The sequence below is a fragment of the Pan paniscus genome, chromosome 19 (genome assembly GCF_029289425.2).
Source record: "Pan paniscus chromosome 19, NHGRI_mPanPan1-v2.0_pri, whole genome shotgun sequence".
Lineage (NCBI taxonomy): Eukaryota > Metazoa > Chordata > Mammalia > Primates > Hominidae > Pan > Pan paniscus.
In genome coordinates this window covers 88,842,546-88,867,357 of record NC_073268.2, presented here as the reverse complement: position 1 = coordinate 88,867,357, position 24,812 = coordinate 88,842,546, and the positions used below count along the sequence as shown (strand labels likewise).

Genomic DNA, 24,812 nt, shown 5'->3' with positions numbered 1-24,812 from the left:
AGATGGATTGGCAGTGAACAGAGAGAACCTAGGCGTCTTGGGTTGCTTTTTGCTTGAGTATGGTGAGAGGAGAGGGTTCAGTCTCAGTGGTTTATACAGTGACTCAACTTTAGAGATGTTTTATGGGTTTTCCCCTGTTTTTCTGTTTTGGTGGCAGAGAGGGATGGTTAAAGTCATTTGGTGACGTGAATGGAAAGGGGAAAAAGGAGGCAGGAGAAAATCTAATTGAGCATTAACTTCCTTGAGCTTCATATTAAGACGTTGCCTGGATTTCAATTAAGTAAAGCACCTTCTTTCCCATCCCTGGTTGCTCGTGGGTTGCCATGGCAGCAGGCACGCTGCAATCTGTAGCCCATCCCTACCACCTGCCTCTGGCATGGGCGATTCTACAAGCCTTACTGAGCCAGGACCTGACTGTCTGCAGACTCTGGTCTGCAGTGGCAAAATAAGGGACAGATGTCAGTGAGGAGGTCAGAACTTGCCACTTGAGGTGGTTTATGGGGTAGACTCTAATATTAAACTTCAAGAAAACGTGACAGGCGGCTGTGTCTGGGTGGGATGTTGGGTTCCTGCTCACATACTTTGGACTGGATTTGGGAGCCTTATGAGTAGAACCATCACAGGTTATTCCGCACTCACTCTCCCAGTGTCTAGGGTCTGAGTCCCTCCTTGGGTTTCCCTTGGGTCCTCCGAGAACAGAGTTTGTCAGAGTGAGTTGCATATGCTGACACTTGCTCTTGTGTTGCTCCTGGCTTGGTAAATGGGGGAGATTATGGAATCTGTCACCCTAAAAGAGATTCCAAGAAGAGGAACATGTCCTTGGCAAAAGGTAATTTGCTCCGTTTGGGGCAAGGTGTGTAAAATGAGAGTATAATGCCCAAGTGAAGATCCCCACTAAACAGTTAGCAAGAGGTCCGGGCTCTTGGGAGCCCAGCTTAGGAGTTTATTTTTAATGGGTTTCCTTTGTGTTTTCCCCTAGATCTATCTTCCTCCTCTGAATTAAGTTACCTGGAGTAGCAGTCAGACCTGCAGACTCCCAAGCCCTGCCTGGGTCTACTGTGGAGTCCAAGAATCTGCACTTTGCTCAAGCTCCCCAAGTGCTTTTGTGGGGTTTTCTTGTCGTTTGTTTTGTTTTTTGTTTTTGCATGCTCAAGCTCAAGAACCACTGTAAAATATCGTTAACTTGGGCTGGGCTCAGTTCCAGTCTTCTGCCATACAGCTACTCACAGTCTGCTCCCGCATGCACATGTGGCCTCAGCTTCCCACCTTTCTTTGTATAATAGGAGGCACAGGGTTGAGTTGAGGATAACTGCCTCTTCATCTTCCAGCCCTGTGGTCCTTTTTTTTTTTTTTTTTTTTTTTAACCTTAGTGGGCAGTACTCATCTGAACACTAGGACAATCTGTATTTCTCAAACCTTCATTTTTCAGCAAGACATGTCTGCCCATAGCTGAAATGGAAAGAAAACAAAGCTCTCAGCAGCCACCTTGCTCCTTCTCGAAACCTTTGCTGAATGGCATTTGTTTTCCATTAGGAACTAAGCCATTCTTCGTGTGTCCCTGTGGTCCCTGTCTAAGCAGGAACAGGATGGGAAAGGATGCTCCCAGCCTGGCAAATGTTTCTGCTCTGCCTCATTAATTCTTAGGGTTTACCAAGCAGGGTCCATTCTTGAACATCAGGGCAGCCTCCTTTGTCCTCATATTGATTTCACTGAGTCCCATGCTGTTTGATTTCTAATTTATTTTTTTCCTCCTGTCTCAGAACCAACGTTTTTCTTGGCTCTGTTAGCTCCATGCAACCTCAGGTCAGCCTTTGCCTGTCAGCCTCCCTTCTGACCCAACGCTTCCATCTCAGAAAGCAGAGGCTTCAAGAATTTAGCCTCCCTGCACTGGGAGTCTGTGTGGAACCTTAAGTCTCTTGGGCATCTTGGCATAGCACTAATTGGATTCATTAAAAGAAGACAGCCATCTTTTGAAAATGCAATGGCCCCTGCCTCAACAAAAAAATGGCAGAGAAAGAGATGTATTTCCCTTGCTGGGAGCTGCATTTGAATGGGTTGATTCATGGTTTTGGTTTTTGGTTTTTTCAGGAACCAATTTTCCTCCTGACCATTTCCTTTATTATCATTCATTTCATATGGACAAATGCACGGACCAGAGAGTGGTGCTTGTTCTTCCTGGCAATTAGCTGTCTCATGCTATTTCATTAAGTTTCAATGTCTCAGGTGAATTTCTAAAAGTCATATAGATATACAATTTTTGAACAAAAATCAGCCTGAAAATAGAAATATAATGGCTTAATGAAATAGCATTGGAGATATATATAGATATCTGCAATGTGTGTGTATATATATATCCTATATATATCCAATATATATATTTTTATATATATAATGTGTTGTATATAGATGATGCATGTATTTATGCATGTATCTGTGTGTATATATCTTATCCATCTGTCTGTCTGTCAATATGTCTATCAAGCATAGTCTACTCTGGATAACCAGCCAGCCAGCATGCTTTAAGGAGCCTAGCGACCTACTTTATTCCCATCTTCCTGGCTGCAACATTTTTTAGGAAGTGCAAACTTGTGTCAGTGTTAGCCTAAGTAAACGACATGAGAGGAGTGCATCCACTATTTAAAAATAAAAAACACAAAGTGACTTCGTATTCCAAAGCAGTAGAGACTATCTTGAAGGGCAGCAGCCCCTCCTTTTATTGATGGAAAGTCTCTATTATCTTTAGCAGTGGGTGATCCTTTCTGAAGGTTGAAAATGTCAGCGTGAACATGGAATTTTAAAAAGTGTTGCTATTATAGCCAAGGCATGCTTTCACTCTGCTGACATGGAGAATTGGCATTTGATGGTATTTGAAAATTCTGCACCAAATCTTATCATAATCTAATTTTTTTCTCCTCCACCATGGGCCTCTTGCCCTTTTGGATTTAAGTTAAAATGGATTAGGTGTACTGGATGACATTACTCTTTCTTTTATATTTTTATAAGTGCAATACTAGTTCGTGGCAGAAACTAGAGAATGTGGTTTGTGTTGTACGTGTTATGTGCTAGATGGGTCCTATACCTACTCTCATCCACTCTCCACAACAATCCTGTAGAGTGGGTAATACTATTACCCTCGTTTGGCAAGTGCATAAACTGAGGCACAGAGGGTATCAATGAGCATCCCCAAAGATGCATAACCAGGAAATGGTCGCCCTGATGCGTGAACATGTATGGGCAGAAAAACAGCTGCTTTACAGTGAGTGAATGCAGTTGGCCCAGGTTCTCAGTCCCCCAGAATCATTGTTCCTGCTTTCTTTGCAATGACACCGATAGTCCTCCTTGTCAATACCTCAGAGAAAAAGGAAAAGAGAGAATCCTGAAGAAGTAAGAAAAGAGGAACGTGCACCAAGCCTACTGTGGGTTTTTCACTTGTCTCCCTGAGCTGTGCCTGCTGGGAGGACTGGTTGCCTTTGGCCAGCATGCCAGCAACTTAGGTTGTCCCCACCTGTGCCCCCACCTGCCTGCACCCACCATCCTTTGATTTGATTGACAATCCCCAGGAGAGGAACTGGAGAAAATGACAGACTCATAAACTGTGCCCAACTTTTAATCTGCATGTGGGCACATACATGTGTATATTCTGTCTCGCACACGTACACACACAGAATGAACATTCAGAAGAGATGAGTAAGGGGAAACTTCTGGGACTCACAGCAATTGTGGCTTTCTACCCTGGTACTCCTGGTGAGGGAAATGGTGGATCCCATGTCTGAATCACTTTTGCTGATCCTGTGAACGGGAAGATGGTGGCGAGACTAGCAAACTAGCGAGAAGCAAGCATGATCTGCCAAGGGCACCCACCGTTGTGCAGGACTACTCTGTCATAGTGCTGCCTGTGGATTTTTCTTTCCATGCTCCTCTACCCACCTTCAACTCAAACCTTGGCAAAAGTTTGCCACGATCCCATTTGATTTGTGTTCTCTTTCTTTTCTTTTCTTTCTTTTTCTTTCTTTCCTTCCTCGTCTCGTCTCGTCTCGTCTCGTCTCGTCTCGTCTCTTCTCTTCTCTTCTCTTCTCTTCTCTTCTCTTCTCTTCTCTTCTCTTCTCTTCTCTTCTCTTCTCTTCTCTTCTCTTCTCTTCTCTTCTCTTCTTTTCTTTCTTGATGGAGTCTCACTCTGTCGCCCAGGCTGGAGTGCAATGGTGCGATCTCTGCTCACTGCAAGCTCCACCTCCCAGGTTCATGCCATTCTCCTGCCTCAGCCTCCCAAGCAGCTGGGACTACAGGCGCGCGCCACCATGCCCAGCTAATTTTTTATGTTTTTAATAGAGACGGGGTTTCACTGTGTTAGCCAGGATGGTCTCGAACTCCTAACCTCATGATCCACCTGCCTCAGCCTCCCAAAGTGCTGGGATTACAGGCGTGAGCCACCGCGCCCGGTTGACTTGTGTTCTTTTTCATGGAGAAAACCCAGTTTCAGAGAATTGTCATTCTTCTTTAGTTGGGACCCCATTCTTGTAGTTTGTTTTTTTTTTTTCCTTAACTGTGGGAAGTTTACCTTTGCGCTGAGTTGTTTCTTGAGTGGATTAATAGTATGAAAATAGTTGGTGAAATAATTAGCTGATTAAGAAAACAAACTTTTCGAGAAAATCATTTAGCTGCATTTACATAATGTGTAAATTATGTGCATCTCAACGATTTGCTAATTACTCCTTAAGAGCTCATGCTGATTACAAATGAGCCCCACCCAATCTGTGAATGATCCTCAGAGCCTTGATATGGCTTCACTTTCCTAGGCTTGTAGGTAACACTAACACAGGGATTATTTTCTCCTTTAAAGAATACAGGTGCATCTGTCCACTGCAGGTTGTCTGTGACACAGTATATTTCGTAATGACCTTCACTCTCTCCTCCAGACAAGGGTTGTCTCTGATCCTCCTTGTGGAAGGCTGGTCCTTGGGTAGGCCTAGGCAATTCAGTTCTTCGGGAAACAGAAAGGCTCTAGATAAATTCTCTGTGGATCATTGATCACCAAAAGATCTGAGTCTTAAAGGATCTTGAAAGCCCTGCTTTTATTAGTCTATATCCGGGATCAGCAAAGTATAATTTGCAGACCACATCTGGCTTGCTGCCTGATTTTGTGTTAATAAATAAAGTTTTATTGGAATACAGACACACCAGCTCATTGACACATTGTTTGCAGCTGCCTTTGGGTGACAATGGCAGAGTTGAGTAGTTGCAACAAAGCTGACCCACAAAATCTAACATATTTTCTACCTGGACCCTTACCAAGAGAGTTTGCCAGCCCTTGATCTCTATGTTTGTAAAATAGGCCTTTGGATAAATCAATATTGGTCTATCAATAAGATAGGATATTGTGAAGTGAGGTTCTTAGCCTTAAAAAAGTTTATCAACTCTTTAAAAGATGTGCAAAATTTTCTGTGTAGGTGTGCATGCACATTTTTTTCAGGAAAGAACATCTGTTGGCTTTCCTAATTCATTTCCAATAAATTACAATATCTGAGTACCTACTATGTGCCAGGCACTGTGCTAGATACTGTAGCTGTGGTTGTGAGCAACGCAGGCCCAGGTACTTCTTCATGCAGTTTATGGACATGAGAGGTGGTGGGCCTAGAAGCAGATGACAGATAAATGATGTACTTGAAAATGTGAAATACAATGGAAAATCAGGCTGCCAAAATATAGCTTCCCACTTCATACACATGTTCTTTCTGCTATATTATTTAAGCTGAGCTTGAAGAAATAATCAGAGACCACTCATGAAGATAACATTTATACCACAGATGTCTCAGAGTAGGATGCATTGGCCCTTTGAAGTTCAACTAACATTCTGCCAGTTTTTTAAGTGGTGACTTATAATTCCTGTCCAGCTCACTTTTATTATCCTAAGCACCAAAGCTTTCTAGAGGCCTGGAAGATAACTGGATGTGCCTGACTTTGAAGTAATTTGAACAACGAACACACCTTTTTTTCTTTTTTCTTTTTTTGAGATGGAGTCTCAATCTGTTGCCCAGGCTAGGGTATAGTGGTGCAGTCTCGGCTCACTGCAATCTCCACCTCCCAGGTTCAAGGGATTCTCCTGCCTCAGCCTTCCAAGTAGCTGGCATTACAGGCATTCGTCACCACACCTGGCTAATTTTTGCATTTTTGGTAGAGGTGGAGTTTTGCCACGTTGGCCAGGCTAGTCTTGAACCCTGACCTCTAGTGGTCCACCCACCTTGGCCTCCCAAAGTGCTGGGATTACAGGCGTGAGCCACCGTGCCCAGCCACATCTTTTTTTCTAACAGAAAAACAAACAAACAAACAAAAACAAACCTTGAGTACTTATTCTTAGTTCTCTGTTTGGCTACTGGAAATTCTGCGCTTTGCCCATCTTGACCTCTAATAGCTAAAGGAAATGTGGTTGAGAACCACTGATACAGGAGAATATTTAATGATATGCAATATGTTCATGTTTTAATGCTATGGAAAATTATGCTTCAAAATTCAGCTGAAAAAATGTGTATGTGTATGGATGTATATGTGTTCATCTCTGTGGGCATATCCAGTATAAATATAAAAATATTAAGGTTTTTTTTTTTTTTTGAGACAGAGTTTTGCTGTTGTTGCCCAGGCTGGAGTGCAATGACGTGATCTCGGCTCACTGCAACCTCCGCCTCCCAGGTTCAAGTGATTCTCCTGCCTCAGCCTCCCAAGTAGCTGGGATTACAGGCGCCCGCCACTACGCCTGGCTACTTTTGTATTTTTAGTAGAGACAGGGTTTCTCCATGTTGGTCAGGCTGGTGTCAAACTCCTGACCTCCAAGGTGATCGCCCGCTTTGGCCTCCCAAAATAAGCACAATAAAGGACTAAAAATCATTCATCACCCAGAGGCGACAACCTTTAAAAAATTCTTTATCTTGGCCAGGTGAGCCACCGCACCTGGCCAAGATTAAGAATTTTTTAAAGGTTGTCGCCTCTGGGTGATGAATGATTTTTAGTCCTTTATCGTGCTTATTTTCTAAATTTTCTCTAATGTATGGGAATTTCTGTATTAACAAAATATTTTAATAAATCTTAAGAGAAAATCTTTTAAAAAAATTTTAGGGCACAATGAGACACCACTTCCTCTGGGCAAATGTATTTGCTCCTCATTTAGTGGACATTCTTATTTTATGAGCAGTTGGAATGTGCTGTCCTTGAAGCTCATCTTGGGGAATTTCTTGGGCTAGAGCAGAATTCTAGAAGCACTGGCACTGGAAGTAGCTGTTCTCTCCGACTCACAGGGGATGAGTGATCATTTAGGCGGGCTGAGTCAGAGGCTATTGCTGCCCTGGAAAGGGGGAGCGTTTATGCTAGAAGTGGCCCGGAAGTCTATCTAATTTGGCTCCTTTACGGATGGAAGCAGCTAAGACCTTTAGGGGTTGCAACCATTGCTAGGGTTTCACACAGAAAACTGGAGATAGAATTGGCCCATGGATTCTATGCAGTGGATTCCATTCATCTGTGTCTTTCTAAAGGGAGTGGAAGAGCTGGGGTAAATTTGATGGAGTCTAGAATACTGAAGGCATAAATGGCGAAAGACATGAATAAGGCTTCCCAAGGGTGGCTTTTCCCCTGGTCCTTCCTTCCTTCTCCCTCCCCTTTTCCTCCTCTGGCTGCTTAGCACCCACATCCCTTGGCTATGTTGGGGAATCTCTTCTTCTCCCCACCTTGTGGGTCTTGGTGGAAGGCAGACCTGCCTTTCAGGATAGAAGTTGGATTTCAGGCTGGGCACGGTGGCTCACACCTGTAATCCCAGCACTTTAGGAGGCCAAGGCGGGTGGATCACCTGAGGTCAGGAGTTCGAGACCAGCCTGGCCAACATGACGAAATCCTGTCTCTACTAAAAATACAAAAATTAGCCAGGCGTGGTGGTGTGCACCTGTAATCCCAGCTACTCAGGAGGCTAAGGCAGGAGAATCGTTTGAACTCTGGAGGCAGAGGTTGCTGTGAGCCAAGATCATTGCACGCCAGCCTGGGTAACATAGTGAGACTCTGTCTCAAAAAAAAAAACAAAAAACCACCAAAAAACCCCACCAAAGTTGGATTTCAGGCATTCCCTTTCTTGGGTCCTCTCCCAGCCACAGGTGACCTTGGCTTGGCCAGTCAGATGGACTTAATAGATGGGGCTGCCAGCAGGGGGCCAGCATTGTGTCAATAACCTAAGCTGAGGCATTTGATGTCCAGCACCGGGGACAGAGGTGCTGCCCCAAGGCTGTTGTCGTGGCATTTTGTCTGTGGAGCAAGAAGCCCTGGTCTCCCTTGTCCCTGCCTGGGTTCCCAAATGGAATCTGCAGCTTCAAGAGGGGAAGCGCCCCTTGAGTCCCTCAGGACCCTTCTAATGGATGAGTAGCTGGTAAACTCGCCCAGGTAAAACCTCAGCTTTCCTGGCCTTCTTGTAACAAAGACAAGCAGCAAAACCTGCATTTCCAGGCAAGTGCTCGTCTTTTTCTTTTTCCGTTGTCCTCTCCAGTGATGATCCTTTGTTTGGCATCAGTTTTTTACATCCTGAAAAGCCAGAAAACCCAGACATCAAGAAATGTCTATGGAATGTTAGTGCGATTTAAGCCATTTTAGTTCCGCATTTTCCCTTCACTTATGTGAGCTTTGACGAAAGATTCTCGTTTTTGGTGTAGTTTACAGAATAGAATACTATTTGCAAATACTGGCAATGTGTATACTGTCTCGATTGTAGCAACTAACAGTTTTCGTGAATATTGTCATGTTTTGATTTCTGGCGACCAACTCCTAGGACAAGAGAGGAAGTGGGAAATTGTATAACTCGAGAGATGTGTTTGAGACATAGCCTCAGGGAAGATGCAAGAATTCCTTGGTTTGGGGGAATTTATTTTTCTGTCACCTCATCTGCTGTGGTTGCATTTGCTTGTCTGTCCCAATTGTGATAGCCCATATTCTCTTTTTTTTAAAAAAAAAGAGGGAGGGAAGATTTTTATTTGATATAAGAAAATGGTTTCTATCAGGGCAATTCAATTTGTTCTCACCTTCTAGTCTTAAATTCCTTTGCTGTCCCCTCTGTGTCTTTGAAACAGAAGCACATGTATCCTTCGGTGTCCAGATATAAATAATATAACTAAGAATCAAGTATATCCCTGTTCATTACCCTGAGACACCTAATGGGACAGTAATAGTTGGACTGAAGTCTGTTTAGGTTCAGAGGAGGTACCTGGACTAACTTGTAGTTGGGCAGTCTAAAACGTTGATGTTCAAAACTTAGTTTGTATCAGAATCATCATGGGATGAGTGTGGATTGGGAGGGATATGGCTTGAACAATGCAGATTCCTGAGTCTGTCTCCAAAAGACTCTAGTAGCTCCAGGGTGGGTCCAGGAGTCGGTGTTTTGGGAGCTCCCACCATAACACTGCACCAGGTGGTCTTCACCCAACACTTTGAGATGCAGCAGTCAAGGCTGTTCACCCTTATTCTTAGAACTAGAGAAGATGACAGAGCAGCAGTACCTCAAGGGCAAAGTGAGCCACATGACAATTAAGTCAATGTTATCAGTTGAACAGGAACCCTGAAGTAGGTACTATTCTCTTGTCCACCTCCTCCTTGACTTGGTAATTGACAACCATGTAAGTTGACCATGGGGAGGTTGGGAGTCCACTGCAAAGCTCTTGTAAGTATTGATGTTCTCCAAAATACGCTTTCTCCAGTAATTGTGCTGGGACTTTTTTTTTTTTTTTTTTTTTAAAGCAAATGTCCTTTACTGGTAGACCCTGCGGAAGCTATGATGGCCTCCCTCCCACAGGGCATTTGCACTGACCGTGCATGTTCAGGGTGAGCTGAGAAGGAGTGGAGAGGTGACTCTGGAGCCCATGTGGGATTTGTTTTTAGACCAAAATTAATTCATCGGGAGTGAGCTCATGCTCATGAAATGGTTGTTTGTGCCTTTATGAAGTAGAAGAGCTCACCTGGTAGGTGGACTTTTAATATTATTAGACATTTTGGCTCTGTCACCTGAGAGTAGAAATTATCTTACTTAGATACTTGGAACAAGGAACGTTGAAGTGGGTGGTCTGCTTAATGGATGAGAAATCTTTAGCAAACAGTGAACCCAGTTTCTTTTCTGATATGCATTTAATTTTCACTAGTTATAGTTATGCAGATCTATTTGTATCTGTGTTGTCAATAAGCAATTGCTTATTCAGAAGCATCAGAGGTAAGACATAGATGACTTTCTGTGCCTGGGAAAACATGTACTGACTACAATTGAATCAGCCTTCTTACACAGGCAGTGTTTGACCTTCTGATAATCACGTGGCTTGTGATTATCAGCGTGATAAATGGAAATATCTATTATAGTTAAAAAGCATATAAATAAGTTCATGATCACATCACCTAAACTTCAGATGCTTCTCTGCTTAAAGGTTAGGAACTAAGCATAATATATACATATTTTTTTTATTTTTATTTTTTTGAGAGGGAGTCTCGCTCTGTCACCCAGGCTGGAGTGCAGTGGCATGATCTCAGCTCACTGCAACCTCTGCCTCCTGGGTTCAGGCAATTCTCCTGCCTCAGCCTCCCAAGAAGCTGGGACTATAGGCGTGTGCCACCATGCCCGGCTAAGTTTTTGTAGCTTTAGTAGAGACAGGGTTTCACCGTGTTAGCCAGGATGGTCTCGATCTCCTGACCTTGTGATCCCCCAGCCTTGGCCCATAATAAATATTTTAGTTATCTTTCTATGAAGTTTTCTTGGTCTCCAGTGGAATCTTCTCCTGCCCTGGGCTACACGTGGCCCATGTAGCACATCCTGCATAGATTTTACATGGAGATGAATATGTGGCTGCTCTCAGGGTAGAGTGCAGTCAGCTTGCTCAACTCCATAGAACTTGGGCCCTAAATTGGGTCTGTGGAACAGGAAGTCCTGGTCTCCCTTGTCCCTGCCTGGGTTCCCAAGCGGGATCTGCAGCTCCAAGAGGAGAAGTGCCCCTTGAGACCCTCAGGGGCTCAAGTAGAGTTGTCAGTTCAAATACAGGTTACCTTGCTACATTTGAACTTCAAATAAACAATGAACACCTTGTAGCATAAGTAGATCCCATGCAATATGTGGGACATACTTACACTAAAACAATCTTGGTTTTATCTGAAATTTAAACATAACTGGGCATCCTGTCTTTACTTGCTAAATCTGGCAACCCTAGCAAGGAGCCTGTCCACAACAGATGCTTTGTATTTGTGTGCACTGATTACAAAACTCCTGTGTTGTTTACAAGAATTCCCATGCTATGGGGGAAAGAAGACTAGAGAAGCTCTTGTACATCCTCTTCTTTTGAAAAGAGTGATGCTTCTCGTGCTGAATGGGGAAAAGGTGGAAGCAATTCCCTTGGAAACCAGCACAAGACAAGGCTGCCCTCTGTCACCACTCCTATTCAACATAGTAATGGAAGTCCTGGCCTAAGCAATCAGGCAAGAGAAAGAAATACAGGGCATCCAAATAGGAAGACAGGAAATCAAACTATTCCTGTTTGCAGATGGCATGATTCTATATCTAGAAAACTCTATAGTCTTGGCCTAAAAGCTTCTTTAGCTGATAAGCAACTTAGGCAAAGTGTCAGAATACACAAAGTGTCAGTATACAAAATCACTGTACAAAAATCATTAGTATTTCTATATGCCAACAATAGCCAAGCTGAGAACCAAACCAGGAACGCAATACCGTTCACAATTGACCCCAGAAGAATACAATACCTAGGAATACAGCTAACCAGGGAGGTGAAGGATCTCTACAAGGAGAATTACAAAACACTGCTCAAAGAAATCAGAGATGATACAAACAAATGGAAAAACATTCTATGCTTATGGAGATAGGAAAAATCGATAGTATTAAAATGCCCATACTGCCACAAAGCAATTTACAGATTCAATGCTATTCCTATCAAACTACCAATGACATTCTTCACAGACTAGAAAAAACTATTTTAAAATTCATATGAAACCAAAAAGGAGCCCAAATAGCCAAAGCAATCCTAAGCAAAAAGAACAAAGCTGAAGGCATCACATTTCCGAACTTCAAACTATACCATAGGACTACAGTAACCAAAACAGCATGGTACTGGTATAAAAACAGACACATAGACTAATGGAACAGAATAGAAAACCCAGATATAAGGCTGAACATCTACAACCATCTGATCTTCGACAAAGCTGACAAAAGTAAGGAGTTCGGAAAGGACTTCCTATTCAATAAGTAGTGCTTAGATAACTGGCTAGCCATATATATAGAAATTAAACTGGATCCCTTCCTTACACCATATACAAAAATCAACTCAAGATGGATTCAAGACTTAAGTCTAAAACCCAAAACTATAAAAACCCTGGTAGACAACCTAGGAAATACCATTCTGGACATAGGAACAGGGAAAGATTTCATGATAAAGATCCCAAAAGCAATTGCAACAAAAGTGAAAATTGACATATGGGATCTAATTAAACTTAAGAGCTTCTACACAGCAAAAGAAACTATCAACAGAGTAAACAGACAGCCTACAGAATGGGAGAAAATTTTTGCAAACTATGCATCTGACAGGTATAATATCCAGCATCTGTAAGGAGCTTAAACACATTACAGGAAAGAAACAACCCCATTAAAGAGTGAGCAGAGGACACGAACACTTTTCGAAAGAAGACATAGATGTGGCCAACAAGCATATGAAAAAAATCTCAACACCACTGATCATTAGAGAAATGCAAATCAAAACCACAATGAGATACCATCTCACACCAGTCAGAATGGCTATTATTAAAAAGTCAAAGAATAACAGATGCTGATGAGGTTGCAGAGAAAAGGAAATGTATACACTGTTGGTGGGAGTGTAAATTAGCTCAACCATTGTTGAACTAAAGCACTGTGGCAGTTCCTCAAAGTGCTAAGAACAGAACTACCGTTCAACCCAGCAATCCCATTACTGGGTTTATACCCAAAGGAATAGAAAACATTCCACCATAAAGACACATGCACATCAATGTTCATTGCAGCACTATTCACAATGGCAAAGACATGGAATCAACCTAAATGCCCATCAGTGACAGGTTGGATAAAGAAAATGTGGTACATATATACCATGGAATACTATGCATCCATAAAAAAAATGAGATCATGTCTTTTGTGGGAACACAGATGGAGTTGGAGGCTATTATCCTTAGCAAACTAATGCAGGAACAGAAAACCAAATGCCAGTTGTTCTCACTTACAAGTGGAAGTTAAATGATGAGAACTTGTGGACACAAAGAAGGGAACAACAGACACTAGAGCCTGCTTGAGGGTGGAGGGTGGGAGGAGGGAGAGGATCAGAAAAAGTAACTATTGGGTGCTAGGCTTAGTACCTAGGTGACAAAATAATAATTTGTACAACAAACCCCCGTGACATGAGTTTACCTGTATAACAAACCTGCACATGTAGCCCTGAACCTAAAGTGAAAGTTTTTTTAAAAAGAATGTGGTGGCTTACGCCTGTAATCCCAGCACTTTGGGAGGCCAAGGCAGGTGGATCACCCGAGGTCAGGAGTTCAAGACCAGCCTGGCCAACATGGTGAAACCCCATCTCTACTAAAAATACAAAAATTAGCTGGGTGGGGTGGTGCATGTCTGTAGTCCCAGCTACTCTGGAGGCCGAAGCAGGAGAACTGCTTGAACTTGGGAGGCGGGTGTTACAGTGAACCGAGATTGCGCCACTGCATTCCAGCCTGGGTGACAGAGCAAGAATCTATCTCAAAAAAGAAAAAAAAAAGTTTTAATATTGAAAGAGACAATTGCCTGAGAAAATTAGCTTTCAGGATCATACTACATAGTTCCATAAGGAAAGCAGGTAATACTTTTTTTTAAAAGCCCTATAACGTCTTGAGGAATCTCAAAAAGGAATTTTAAAATTTGAGGCTAAAACTCCAACTTGGCCAAGTGGATACGTCTGTCTGATGTATAATAATACCTGCTACTCCCAGCTAGGTCTCATTGACAAACCTAAGCGGATCACAGGAAAATTACCAGTGTCTGTAAATAATTAGCTAATCATATTACTGTTATTTAAAGAGGCCTCATTTGGGCCGCGGGCATCTTTCAAAAGAGGAAAGAAATATGCCTGAAATTGAAAAATGTTCCACCTCACTTGTAGTCAAAGAAATACCCATTAAGAGAAATGTCATTTGCCCCATAAATAAATATACTTATTTCAAGATGAGAAATACCAGGGCTAAGAAGCGGCATAGTGAGAACTTGCAAACTGTGTTCATGGGTAAGTGACACAGCCTTCCTGGAAATTTATTAGGGAATTGTATCATGGCCCTTTGATCAACAGTTCAACTTCTAGGAACTTTGTCCAATTTCTGATTGTTTATATACATTAAAGGTTTTACAGTGATATTTATAAGAAAAAAAGTCTAGAAATAGCCAAAAGTTCCCATCATATGAGAATGTAAATAATAATTTGTGTTACCTGAAACTATACTGATTCTTTGGGAAACAAGAAGGCAGGGACAATATAAGTTGATCCCCTTCTATTCTGCTTTTTTTTTTTTTGAGACGGATTCTCGCTTTGTCGCCCAGGCTGGAGTGCAGTGGCGCCATCTCGGCTCACTGCAAGCTCCGCCTCCCGGGTTCACGCCATTCTCCTGCCTCAGCCTCCCAAGTAGCTAGGACTACAGGCGCCCGCCACCACGCCTGGCTAATTTTTTGTATTTTTTAGTAGAGACGGGGTTTCACTGTGTTAGCCAGGATGGTCTCGATCTTCTGACCTTGTGATCTGCCCACCTCGGCCTCCCAAAGTGCTGTGATTACAGGCGTGAGCCACCGCACCCGGCCTCTATTCTGCTTTTGATTGGCCTTTGGTTTTGTTTGTGTATACATACTACTTAGTGAATATATGTTGCTGGCCACTCTTCATTTTGTTTTGTAACGGGTTTAGAAAGAGTTTTTCCAGGCATTTGATGCTTTCTGCACTTAACAGATGACGATTTGCCATTTGTGCTAATCCAACCAAGAATCATCTCCAATAATACCATGGGAATGTTGTTAAAGCTCTCTTGGCTAGTGTTCTGTTAATTAGCATTGCCATATTCATCGGGGGCCTGCAATTCCATCATTGGGCCCATTAGATTTAGCCGGTTACACCATCTCAGGGACCACATACATTCTGTGTTGCTGGTGTGATTGGGCCCGTGGGCTATGAAAACGGAGGTTAACTTGGCATTTATCTAGCAAGATGTTCTCAGTCTGACGTTCTTGAATCCATAAGGACCCGACAATTATTTCAAAATGGTCTGTGTATTTTTTGCTGGATTGTAACTTTCGCCGTACTTTCAAAGGCGGTTGCTGATCCAAAATGGTTTGGGGCCATTCACTAGAGGACTTCAGAGACTTCCACTCTGCAGGGAGGAAGCCAGACCTTGAAGGGCAGGGGCTTACCTGGGCAGCAGGGTTTGCTTATGGCCCCTGGGCTTGTGCCCGCAAGACCCGTGTCTGCTTTTCTCCATCCTATGATGTTTTGTGGCCACAATCATGTCCTTTGTTTTGGGGAAGAGGAAATCAGGGAAGCGGATGCATCAGAAAAGATCACCTGGTGATTCCGTGGGAAAAGTGAGCCTGGGACTTTTCTGTCTGTTTTATTGTCGTCCTCACCCTTTCCTGTAGCACTGTGGTTCTTTTCCAGGAAAGATGGAGTGGGAAGGATGAGAGGCTGAGCCCTGGCAGTGGGTCCTTTCTTTGTGTGAATTCTTAGATGCTCAATTATAAGTTGAAAAACAAAATTTTAATGATGGGCAACTTTTTTTTCCTAACAACAAAGAATCTTCATTCTCCTTCCCAAAAGAAGTATAAGGCTATGTTGTGGGCTTAGCATGGGTAAATATTTTCTGCTTGCAATTACTTTATGCTTAGAAATAGTAGGTCTAATGGGTTAAGACATACTACTATCATGAAATGTTTCAGGTTTGTCTGCAAGTAAGAATGATTATAGATACGAGATTTCTCCTGAGTCTTTCCCCACTCTGGTCACAGGCAATGAGAGCTCACCAGACTCTCCTTCTCACGGCAGCAACTGCTCCCACTACCTTTTTTGGCAAGCAATGAGCAGTTCAGCCTTTTCTCCCCAGTCAACCATGAGGCCCTAGTTAAAAGAGGGGCTCCTGGAGGCAAAGATGCTGAGTCGACTCCTGAGTCCACTGCAGACTGGCTGTGTGACCTGGGACCAGTTACTCTGCCTCTCTGTTCTTCAATTTACTCATTCGTTAAAGGGGATTAATCTCTACTTCCTGGGGCTTTTGTAAGGATTGAGGACTCATTGAAGATAAGTTCCCAATATTACGTATTAACCAGTGTCTCTGATGTTGTTTTGCTTCTGAGTTTGACATTGACTATTTCATCCCTAAATGAAATAGTCCCCCCTCTACTCCTCCTTCCCAAACTCCACTTCAAAAGTGCCCAAACCTTTCCAATTTCAAGAAACCTCACGAGGTTCTTGTCACTCTGGCACACCCTCACATCCCACAAGGTGCTTGGCAATTGCCTCCGCTAACTGATCATCCTTTTCCCACGCACTAGCATTTTACTTGATGGGTGTGATGGTTGAACTAGCCTTACCAGGAGCGGCAAGAAGATTCATTGCTCACGACGCATCATACTCTGTAATGATTTATTTGGACTAATCTTCCTTGTTGCAGACTCATTAGTGGCTGTCACCAAATGGTGGCTTATTTAACTTTCACAAGGACGTGAGGCATTCACACCCTCCTGTTTCCTACTAGGGAAGGCACTGACGTCAGTTTTCACACATTGGAAGCCTGGGGCCAGGCGTGCATTTTTATTTTGGTGAAGAATTCTTTATGCTCCTTGATGTTCCTATAAAACACAAGCAGAACGCTAGAATTTGCTCGTGGTGCGTCCGAGGTCTGTTGCTCTCTGTGTGGTATCTGCAGGAGATTCAGAGTAGGATCCTTTTGTGACATTGGCAAAAACAAGCGCAACTGTTGGTGATTGTTAGAGTGTGTGTTTAGCCCCTTAGATTTGAGGGAATTTGTGTGTGCCTTCCCTGTCTGCCCTCTCTTAAATTATAAAATCCCCAAGGGGCAAGGTGCAGTGGCTCATACCTATAGTCCTAGCACTTTCGGAGGCCAAGACAGGTGGATCGCTTGAGTCCAGGAATTCAAGACCAGACTGGTCAATGCAGCAAAACCCTGTCTCTGCTAAAAAAAAAAAAAAAAATACAAAAGTTAGCTGGGCATGGTGGCGTGCACCTATAGTTCCAGCTACTTGGGAGGCCGAGGTGGGAGGATTGCTTGAGCCTGGGAGGTGGAGGCTGCAGTGAGCTGAGATTGTGCCACTGCACTCTAGCCTGGGCAACAGAGTGAGACTCTGCTTAATCAATCAATCAATCAATCAATCAAAAGTCTCCAAGAGAAGAGATTTTTCTTTTGGCCCCTATCAACTCTCACTGGAGAGCATCTAGTGCAGGCCTGTATGCTCAGACCAGGCACAGGAAATCAGGAGTGTTTGCTGACTGATCTAGGAGAAAGCTGAGGACCCTCCACAATGACCCAGGTTAGTTCATGGACAGCTCTCAGGGACTGCTTTGCTTATGTCTTTAGCATTTGTGAGCTTGAAATCCCAGATGTTTAGTTCAGTTTCTCAACCAGCATCTGCAGCCTGAGTCATCTACATATTGTCTACTCGAAATGTATAAAACCCCTTCCCCCAATGTGTGCACAGAAGTGCACACATGCACATACATACACGAAGGTGATCTAATATCTCAGGATGGTACTGAGTAGCAGTTGTATGCACCCACATGCACATACACATGCACACACACACGTACATGCATACACATGGTGTGGATACCACACAATGAGTGTGGAGCTTCGCCTTGGGTAAATACTGTCTGGGAGGAGTTGCTATCCAATTGAGACAGCTGAAATCTCCACAGGCTGGTTGTGTGAGTCAGGGCTACTGACCAGTGGAGGACTGGCATCCTTGCGTTGTGGAGGACCAAAGACCCCCCTTTTCCTAATGGAACTGAGATTCAGCTGTTAGTAAGAGAGAAATGATTGGGAGCTGGGGAGGAGTGAGTCTACCTGCCCTGTACTTTCTTACTTTTCAATCTGTACTTGTATGATTTGAGCAAATAAATACAAAATGATTTTCTTTCTTTCTTTCTGTTTTTTTTTTTTTTTTTTTTTTTTTTTTTTGAGACGGAGTCTTGCTCTGTTACCCAGGCTGGAGTGCAGCCGCGGGATCTCGGGTCACTGCAAGCTCCGCCTCCCGGGTTCAAGCCATTCTCCTGCCTCACTCAGCCTCCCGAATAGCTGGGACTACAGGCGCCTGCCACCACGCCCAGTTAATTTTTGTATTTTTAGTAGAGATAGGGTTTCACCGTGTTATCCAGGATGGTCTCAATCTCCTGACCTCGTGATCCGCCTGCCTCGGCCTCCCAAAGTGCTGGGATTACAGGTGTGAGCTACTGCGCCCGGCCACAAAATGATTTTCAAAAGAAGTTTTTTTCTTTTAATGTCTTTTAATTTATTTAAGCATTAAAGGCTTCGTGAATTAGGCAGCATTCAAAACTAGAAGACATTCAGAGAGCTCCGTGTTTTTTGAAATTCAAGCAGGAAATAAAGTATAGAAATAGCTTAATTGGTTACAGTTAGGCATTTACCTTATTTGGACTTAGTCTGATCAGTTGGCTGCCTCTGGTTGGCTGAAGCTTGGCTGCCTGTGATTGGTTGAAGCTCAGCCGCTTGTGATTGGCTGAGATCTAGCTATCCTATTACAAAAAATATATACTCCTAATGAGATTTTCATGTGTATACATACTAAGTTAGGTTGTAGTTCACTGTGAAGCAACTCAAAGTACAGCCTCAGACCAATGGCCTTTTGCTTATTTAATTTAACAGACACCTGAGTTATGCTTGCTGGGTTTTCTCTCCCAATAAAGGGACCCTTCATTCTATCTGTGCCATCACGTGTTTAAGATTCACTCAAGACCTATCTCCTCTAGAAAGCCTTCCCCACAAATCCATCCCATGCTGTGAACTGAAAGCTGGATGCTCTCTCCCACTCTTGTCCTCCCAATTTCAAATCCACACAATTTGGCTCCATTATGAATAAACAAATAGCCCAGGGGACCATGGATATTTAGGATAAGGTTCTAAGAATGACATTCTTCCAATATAAGCCAATTTGTAAAGGCATTTTTAAAAGGAAGGTTTGCTCAGAAAACCCAAGGGCTGGGTGCTACGGATGGCCCATGAATGTCTATGGCACGTGGGCTGCAGTTCTGCCGTTCTCTCTCCTCTCTAGCTGCATGGTTTCCCATCTCTGCTTGTTGATGTATATCTGATTCCTTCTGATTGTCTGTCCAGCCGCTTCCCTCGTTCCATTGTGGCAGAGCTGCTCGCGTATCACGTGATTTTTCAGATTCAGCTTGCACGTTGGAGTCGCCAATTCTCCCTGGAGAGGGATTCTGATTGGCTGAGCCAGGCATCTGAATTGGTTCCCATAAATCAGTGTGACCAGGAGAGCAGGGTCACATATTATGTAATTCTGTACGGCTATGGGAGAGGGAACATGATACTAACAATAACCATCAATACAATCAGCACTTAGTACATTCTAAGTACTTTCAGACATTGTTGCATTTAATCCTCACAAAACGCTTGTGACATAGGTAATGCTATTATTCTAGTTTTACGAATCAGAAAACTACTGCACAGAGAGGTGAAACAACTTATTTGGCACTACACAGCTGGCCAGTGGCTGAGTCAGGAAGGGAAGCAGGCAGCATGGTTCTAGAATCTGTGTCTCTAATCATGACTCAACATTGCTTGTCTTAAACAGGCATTGCTAGGATACCACGTCTTCATCTTTTTTATCCTTCTTGGTACCTATGCATTGGGCACTGAATGCCTGTTCAGTGTTTTTTTTTTTTTCTTTTTCTTTTTTGAGACAGGTTCTTACTCTGTCACCCAGGCTGGAGGGCAATGGTGTGATCACAACTCACTGCAGCCTCAACTTCCCGGGCTCAAGCCATCCTCCCATCTCAGCCTCCCAAGTAGCTGGGACTGCAGGTGCATACCACCACGCCTAGCTAATTCTTTATTTTTATTTTTTGTAGAGATGGGATTGTGCCATGTTGCCCAGGCTGGTCTCGAACTCCTGGGCTCAAGCCATCTGCCTGCCTCAGCCTCCCGAAGTGTTGGGATTTCAGGCGTGAGTGACCATGCTCGGCCTAGTCAGTGAATTGTTCGCTGAATGAATGGATGCCTGAATGAATGAGAGAACACACAGAAGCATGCATAGTCTACAGGAAGTTTGGAATGGGCAATTGTGACGTGGGTCCTTTTTGGAGAGGAGTGAAGATGGCATTCCCAGCTACTTGGGAGGCTGAGATGGGAGGATGGCTTGAGCCCGGGAAGTTGAGGCTGCAGTGAGCTGTGATCACACCATTGCCCTCCAGCCTGGGTGACAGAGTAAGACCCTGTCTCAAAAAAGAAAAAGAAGCTTCTTCCTGCTGTAGCTTGCTGGAGAGTTAACGTGCACATGTTCAAAGCGCTGTCTTTCCCCATCTCTCTTTTTTTTTTTTTTTTTGCTCAGACAAGAGTGAGAATGGTGAGGCATATCAGAGAAAGAAGGCGGCAGCCACTGGCCTTCCAGAGGGCCCTGCTGTCCCTGTGCCTTCTCGAGGGAATCTGGCACAGCCCGGCGGCAGCAGCTGGAGGAGGATCGCACTGCTCATCTTGGCCATCACTATACACAACGTTCCAGGTGAGGTCTTGCCCATGAGCATGACAGCCACTGCCTGAAGGTAAAGTCATTTGTCAGCACAGTTGTCTGGCTGGAAAAGGGGAATGGGCAATTGCGACGTGGGTCCTTTTTGGAGAGGAGTGAAGGTGGCAGTATAAATCTTTCTTGACTTTATTTTTTGATCATCATAGATAGATCATCGTATGGGAAAACTTCCCATTCTGGTTAGTTTAAACAACTTCTACTTCCTTTTTGTTTACATATTTGTTACCAAGTTATTTGGAGCATAAATTCATAACTGTTACATGATTGCTGTGGAGGGCATCTTTTTATAAATACTGGATATCTCTGGTTCTGCTTAATGTTATTTGAAAATATAGTTGACCTTTGAACAACACAGATCTGAACTACGTGAGTTCACTTACACTCAGATTTTCTTCCGCCTCTGCCCCCGAGAGAGCAAGACCAACCCCTCCTCTTCCTCAGCCGACTCAATGTGAAGAGGATGAGGATGAGACCTTTATGATGACTCACTTCCACTTAATGAATAGTAAATATATGTTATCTTTCTTATGAATTCCTTAATAACATTTTTTCTTGAGATTGCTATATTGTAAGAATACAGTTTATAATACATATAACATACACAATATGTACTAATTGACTATGTTATTGGTAAGACTTCTGGTCAACAGCAGGTTATTCATAGTTAAGTTTTGGGGAAGCCAAAAACTCTATGCAGATTTTCTACTGCGCAGGGAACCAGCATTCCTAACGTCTGCATTGTTTGAGGGTCAAGTCTATTGAGTTCAGTATAATTTGGCACTGATAATTGCCTTACCTGCCTTCTTTATGTGGGCATCTTTCTGAAATGTTCTTACCAATCCTTTCCTATTTAGCATTTTAGAGTAATTTCTTTTATGTCTTTTTTTTTTTTTTTTAAGACAGAGTCTTGCTCTGTCCCTCAGGCTGGAGTGCAGTGGAGCGATCTTGGCTTACTGCAACCTCTGCCTCCTGGGTTCAAGTGAGTCTCCTGCCACAGCCTCTTGAGTAGCTGGGATTACAGGTGTGCACCGCCATGCCTGGCTAATTTTTTGTATTTTTAGTAGAGATGGGGTTTCACCATGTTGGCCAGGCTTGTCTTGAACTCCTGACCTCAGGTCATCCACCTGCGTCGGCCCCTCAAAGTGCTGGGACTACAGGCGTGAGCTACCACGCTGGCCTGTTTTATGTCTTTAGATGTATTTTAATTGGAAAAAAGGACATATTAATGCCTTATTTCAAAAACAATGAATGTTTCTTTTAGAGCAACTAGAAAACATGATTAAGCATAGGAAATGATAAAGATATTTTTAAAAATAAATAAACTGAGGGAACCTGAGCAATTTGGGATGCATTTTGAAATTCCAACTCTCTCACTTCCTAACGAGGTTATCTTGACGAATTGCTTGAACTCCCTGAACCTTGGTTTTCTCATCTAAGAAATGGGGATAATGCCACAAGTGGCTTACTTAGAGAATTAAATGAGATGCTAAATATACATACAGCTTTCAGTACAGTGCTTGGGACTTACGAGCACTTGAAAAATGGGAGCCATTGTTGGCATCGATGATACTCCTGCTGCCTTTTCAGCCATGATTTCCTCGATCTTGAGATCTTAAACATGCTGACCCACCTTTTGTTGTTTGGGAACTCGAGTTTGAGCAATAATCTTCCCCGGGGAGCATCCTTGGGTGATACATTTTCTGAGTCCTTGCAGAGTTCATGGTGCCAATCTGTTACTCTAATACAGGAGCAAGAACTTGGCTGGGCAAAGCTTTCTAGTCATGACATTTTTCTCTACAAAGCTTCTGCAGATGTTGATCCCTTGTCTTCTGGCTTTAGTATTGTGGAAGCAAAAAGCATGGCCAAAGTGAGTCTGTTCCTCTGTATAACTTGATATTGTTTTGCTTGCACAATGAAGACTTTTTTTTGTCGTCTTTAAAGTGTGAAAATTCTAATACATATTATATATTCTAGTATATATTAAATCTGCCTATAGCACTATGTGTTTAATTACTTTTTAAGCTCAGATATTTCTCTAGATAAGAAGCACATTCCTCTGTTATTTCTATCCTAATCTTAGGAATGTCTATCATACGATCATAGGTAGGCCAGTTTTCCCAACATTTTCATCAGTTTATGTGTCTCCCTCATTCCCCTCTTGACCCTTTTCTTTGAGTTATGAATGAGCTTTTTTTAGTTGGTTTTCCAATTTTTTTTTTTTTTTTTTTTTTTTTAATGAGACAGAGTCTCGCTCTGTCGCCCAGGCTGGAGTGCAGTGGTGCAGTCTCAGCTCACTTCAATCTCCATTTCCCGGTTCAAGCAATTCTCCTGTCTCGGCCTCCCGAGTAGCTGGGATTAAAGATGTGTGCCATCATGCCCAGCTAATTTTTGTATTTTCCGAAGAGACGGGGTTTCACCATGTTGGCCAGGCTGGTCTTAAACTCCCGGCCTCAAGTGATTAGCCCACCTCAGCCTCTCAAAGTGCTGGGATTACGGGCATGAGCCACAGCATCTGACCCTGTTGGTTTTCTAGATCTTGGTATTCAGTATGTCTTGAGATAAAGATGGGGTCTTATATGGACCTCACTGCACAAAGATGGCCAAAGTGGGTTAGCCTTGGTGGAAGACCCTGCTCATGCCCACCCCGTATCTTAAAGAGGTCATTGAAAGACCCCTTGGTCCCCTGCAGAGGACTACTTAGGAGCCCTGACAGCGACTTGTAGCCTGTTAAGTGCTAATAGTTAGAGAAGAGAGGTTACTTGTTTTTCATTCATAGTAGTAGCTGTCTTTCTGCCATTTATGACCCCTTCTTTAACCAATTGAGCAAGAGTAAATATCTGCCCAGTGGGTTTAGTGTTAAATAAGGTAACTACACTGAGGTGTATTATGGCAACTATTTCTCTGAAGAACAAAAATGTGGTCTAAAGTCCAGACTTTATAGCAATGGAATGAGTATCCAACTTTCCTCTAATGGACCCTTTTATATACCACACCTGCCACTGTACTTGGGTGATTCATTATGCTCAGCTGGAATTATTTCCTGGCTCATCCCAATAGAAGGCCAGGATGGTTCAGAGTTTACTTTCTCAAATGTTTGTTGACTCCAGTGACAACTTGGAATAAAGCCAGAAACAGGAGGCAGATGTGTGGAATGACAGCAGTATTTGATGATCCTAAATGAGCATAAATTAAAATCTTACTTCTTCCCTGACAGGAGACCCTATTCTGTGTCTTTGGAGTTTCCAAGTCTAAGTTCAGCCTTTGTCACTTTTATGGTGATGCAAAAGTATTTTTTCAAATAAGGATTGAGGCCAGGTGCAGTGGCTCATGCCTGTAATCCCAACACTTTGGGAAGCCAAGGTGGGCGGATCACTTGAGGTCAGGAGTTTGAGACCAGCCTGGCCAACATGGCGAAACCCCGTCTCTACTAAAAATACAAAAATTAGCTGGGAGTGGTGGCGCATGCCTGTAATCCCAGCTACTTGGGAGGCTGAGGCAGGAGAATCACTTGAACCCAGGAGGCAGAGGTTGCAGTGAGCCAAGATCATGCCACTGCACTCCAGCCTGGGCGACAAAGCAAGGCTCTGTCTCAAAAAAAAAAAAAAAAAAAAAAAGAGAGAGAGAGAGATTCATTGTTTTGAAAGATGGATTCTCTTATCTCCACACTCCATCCTGGGTGACACAGCGAGACTCCGTCTCAAAAATAATAGTAAAATAAAAAATAAATTGAAATGAGGATTGAGTGCCTTCCAGGAATCTCAACTGAGTTAGATTTCACCAGAAGCATGGTGGTAATAGTCACTGGTTTCAGTAAACTGGAGGACAGCTGGCTTGACTGGATGGAGAGGTTTGAAGGGACATTTCTTTCCCAGTCTTGTCTTTTATTTATTATATTTGAGTATTGTATTCCATGTACTTGGGTTATATCAGTACTAAAACAGACCAAGATCTCTGGCCTTCTATAACCAATATTATAGCA

General features: G+C 43.1%; 1 protein-coding gene across 11 annotated transcripts in view; it reads left to right on the top strand.

Annotated features, from left to right (window-relative positions):
- The window catches only part of SLC39A11 (solute carrier family 39 member 11), a 465,897-nt gene that overhangs the window by 241,875 nt on the left and 199,210 nt on the right, over positions 1-24,812 (top strand). For 8 of the 11 annotated variants that reach the window (XM_034942802.3, XM_034942799.3, XM_034942795.3 and 5 more), the window contains one exon: positions 20,639-20,809. The exons of the other annotated variants lie outside the window; for them this stretch is intronic. In XM_034942802.3, coding sequence (XP_034798693.1) covers positions 20,639-20,809 — 171 coding nt within the window. The remainder of the gene's footprint in view (positions 1-20,638; positions 20,810-24,812) is intronic. 11 annotated transcript variants of the gene reach the window in all.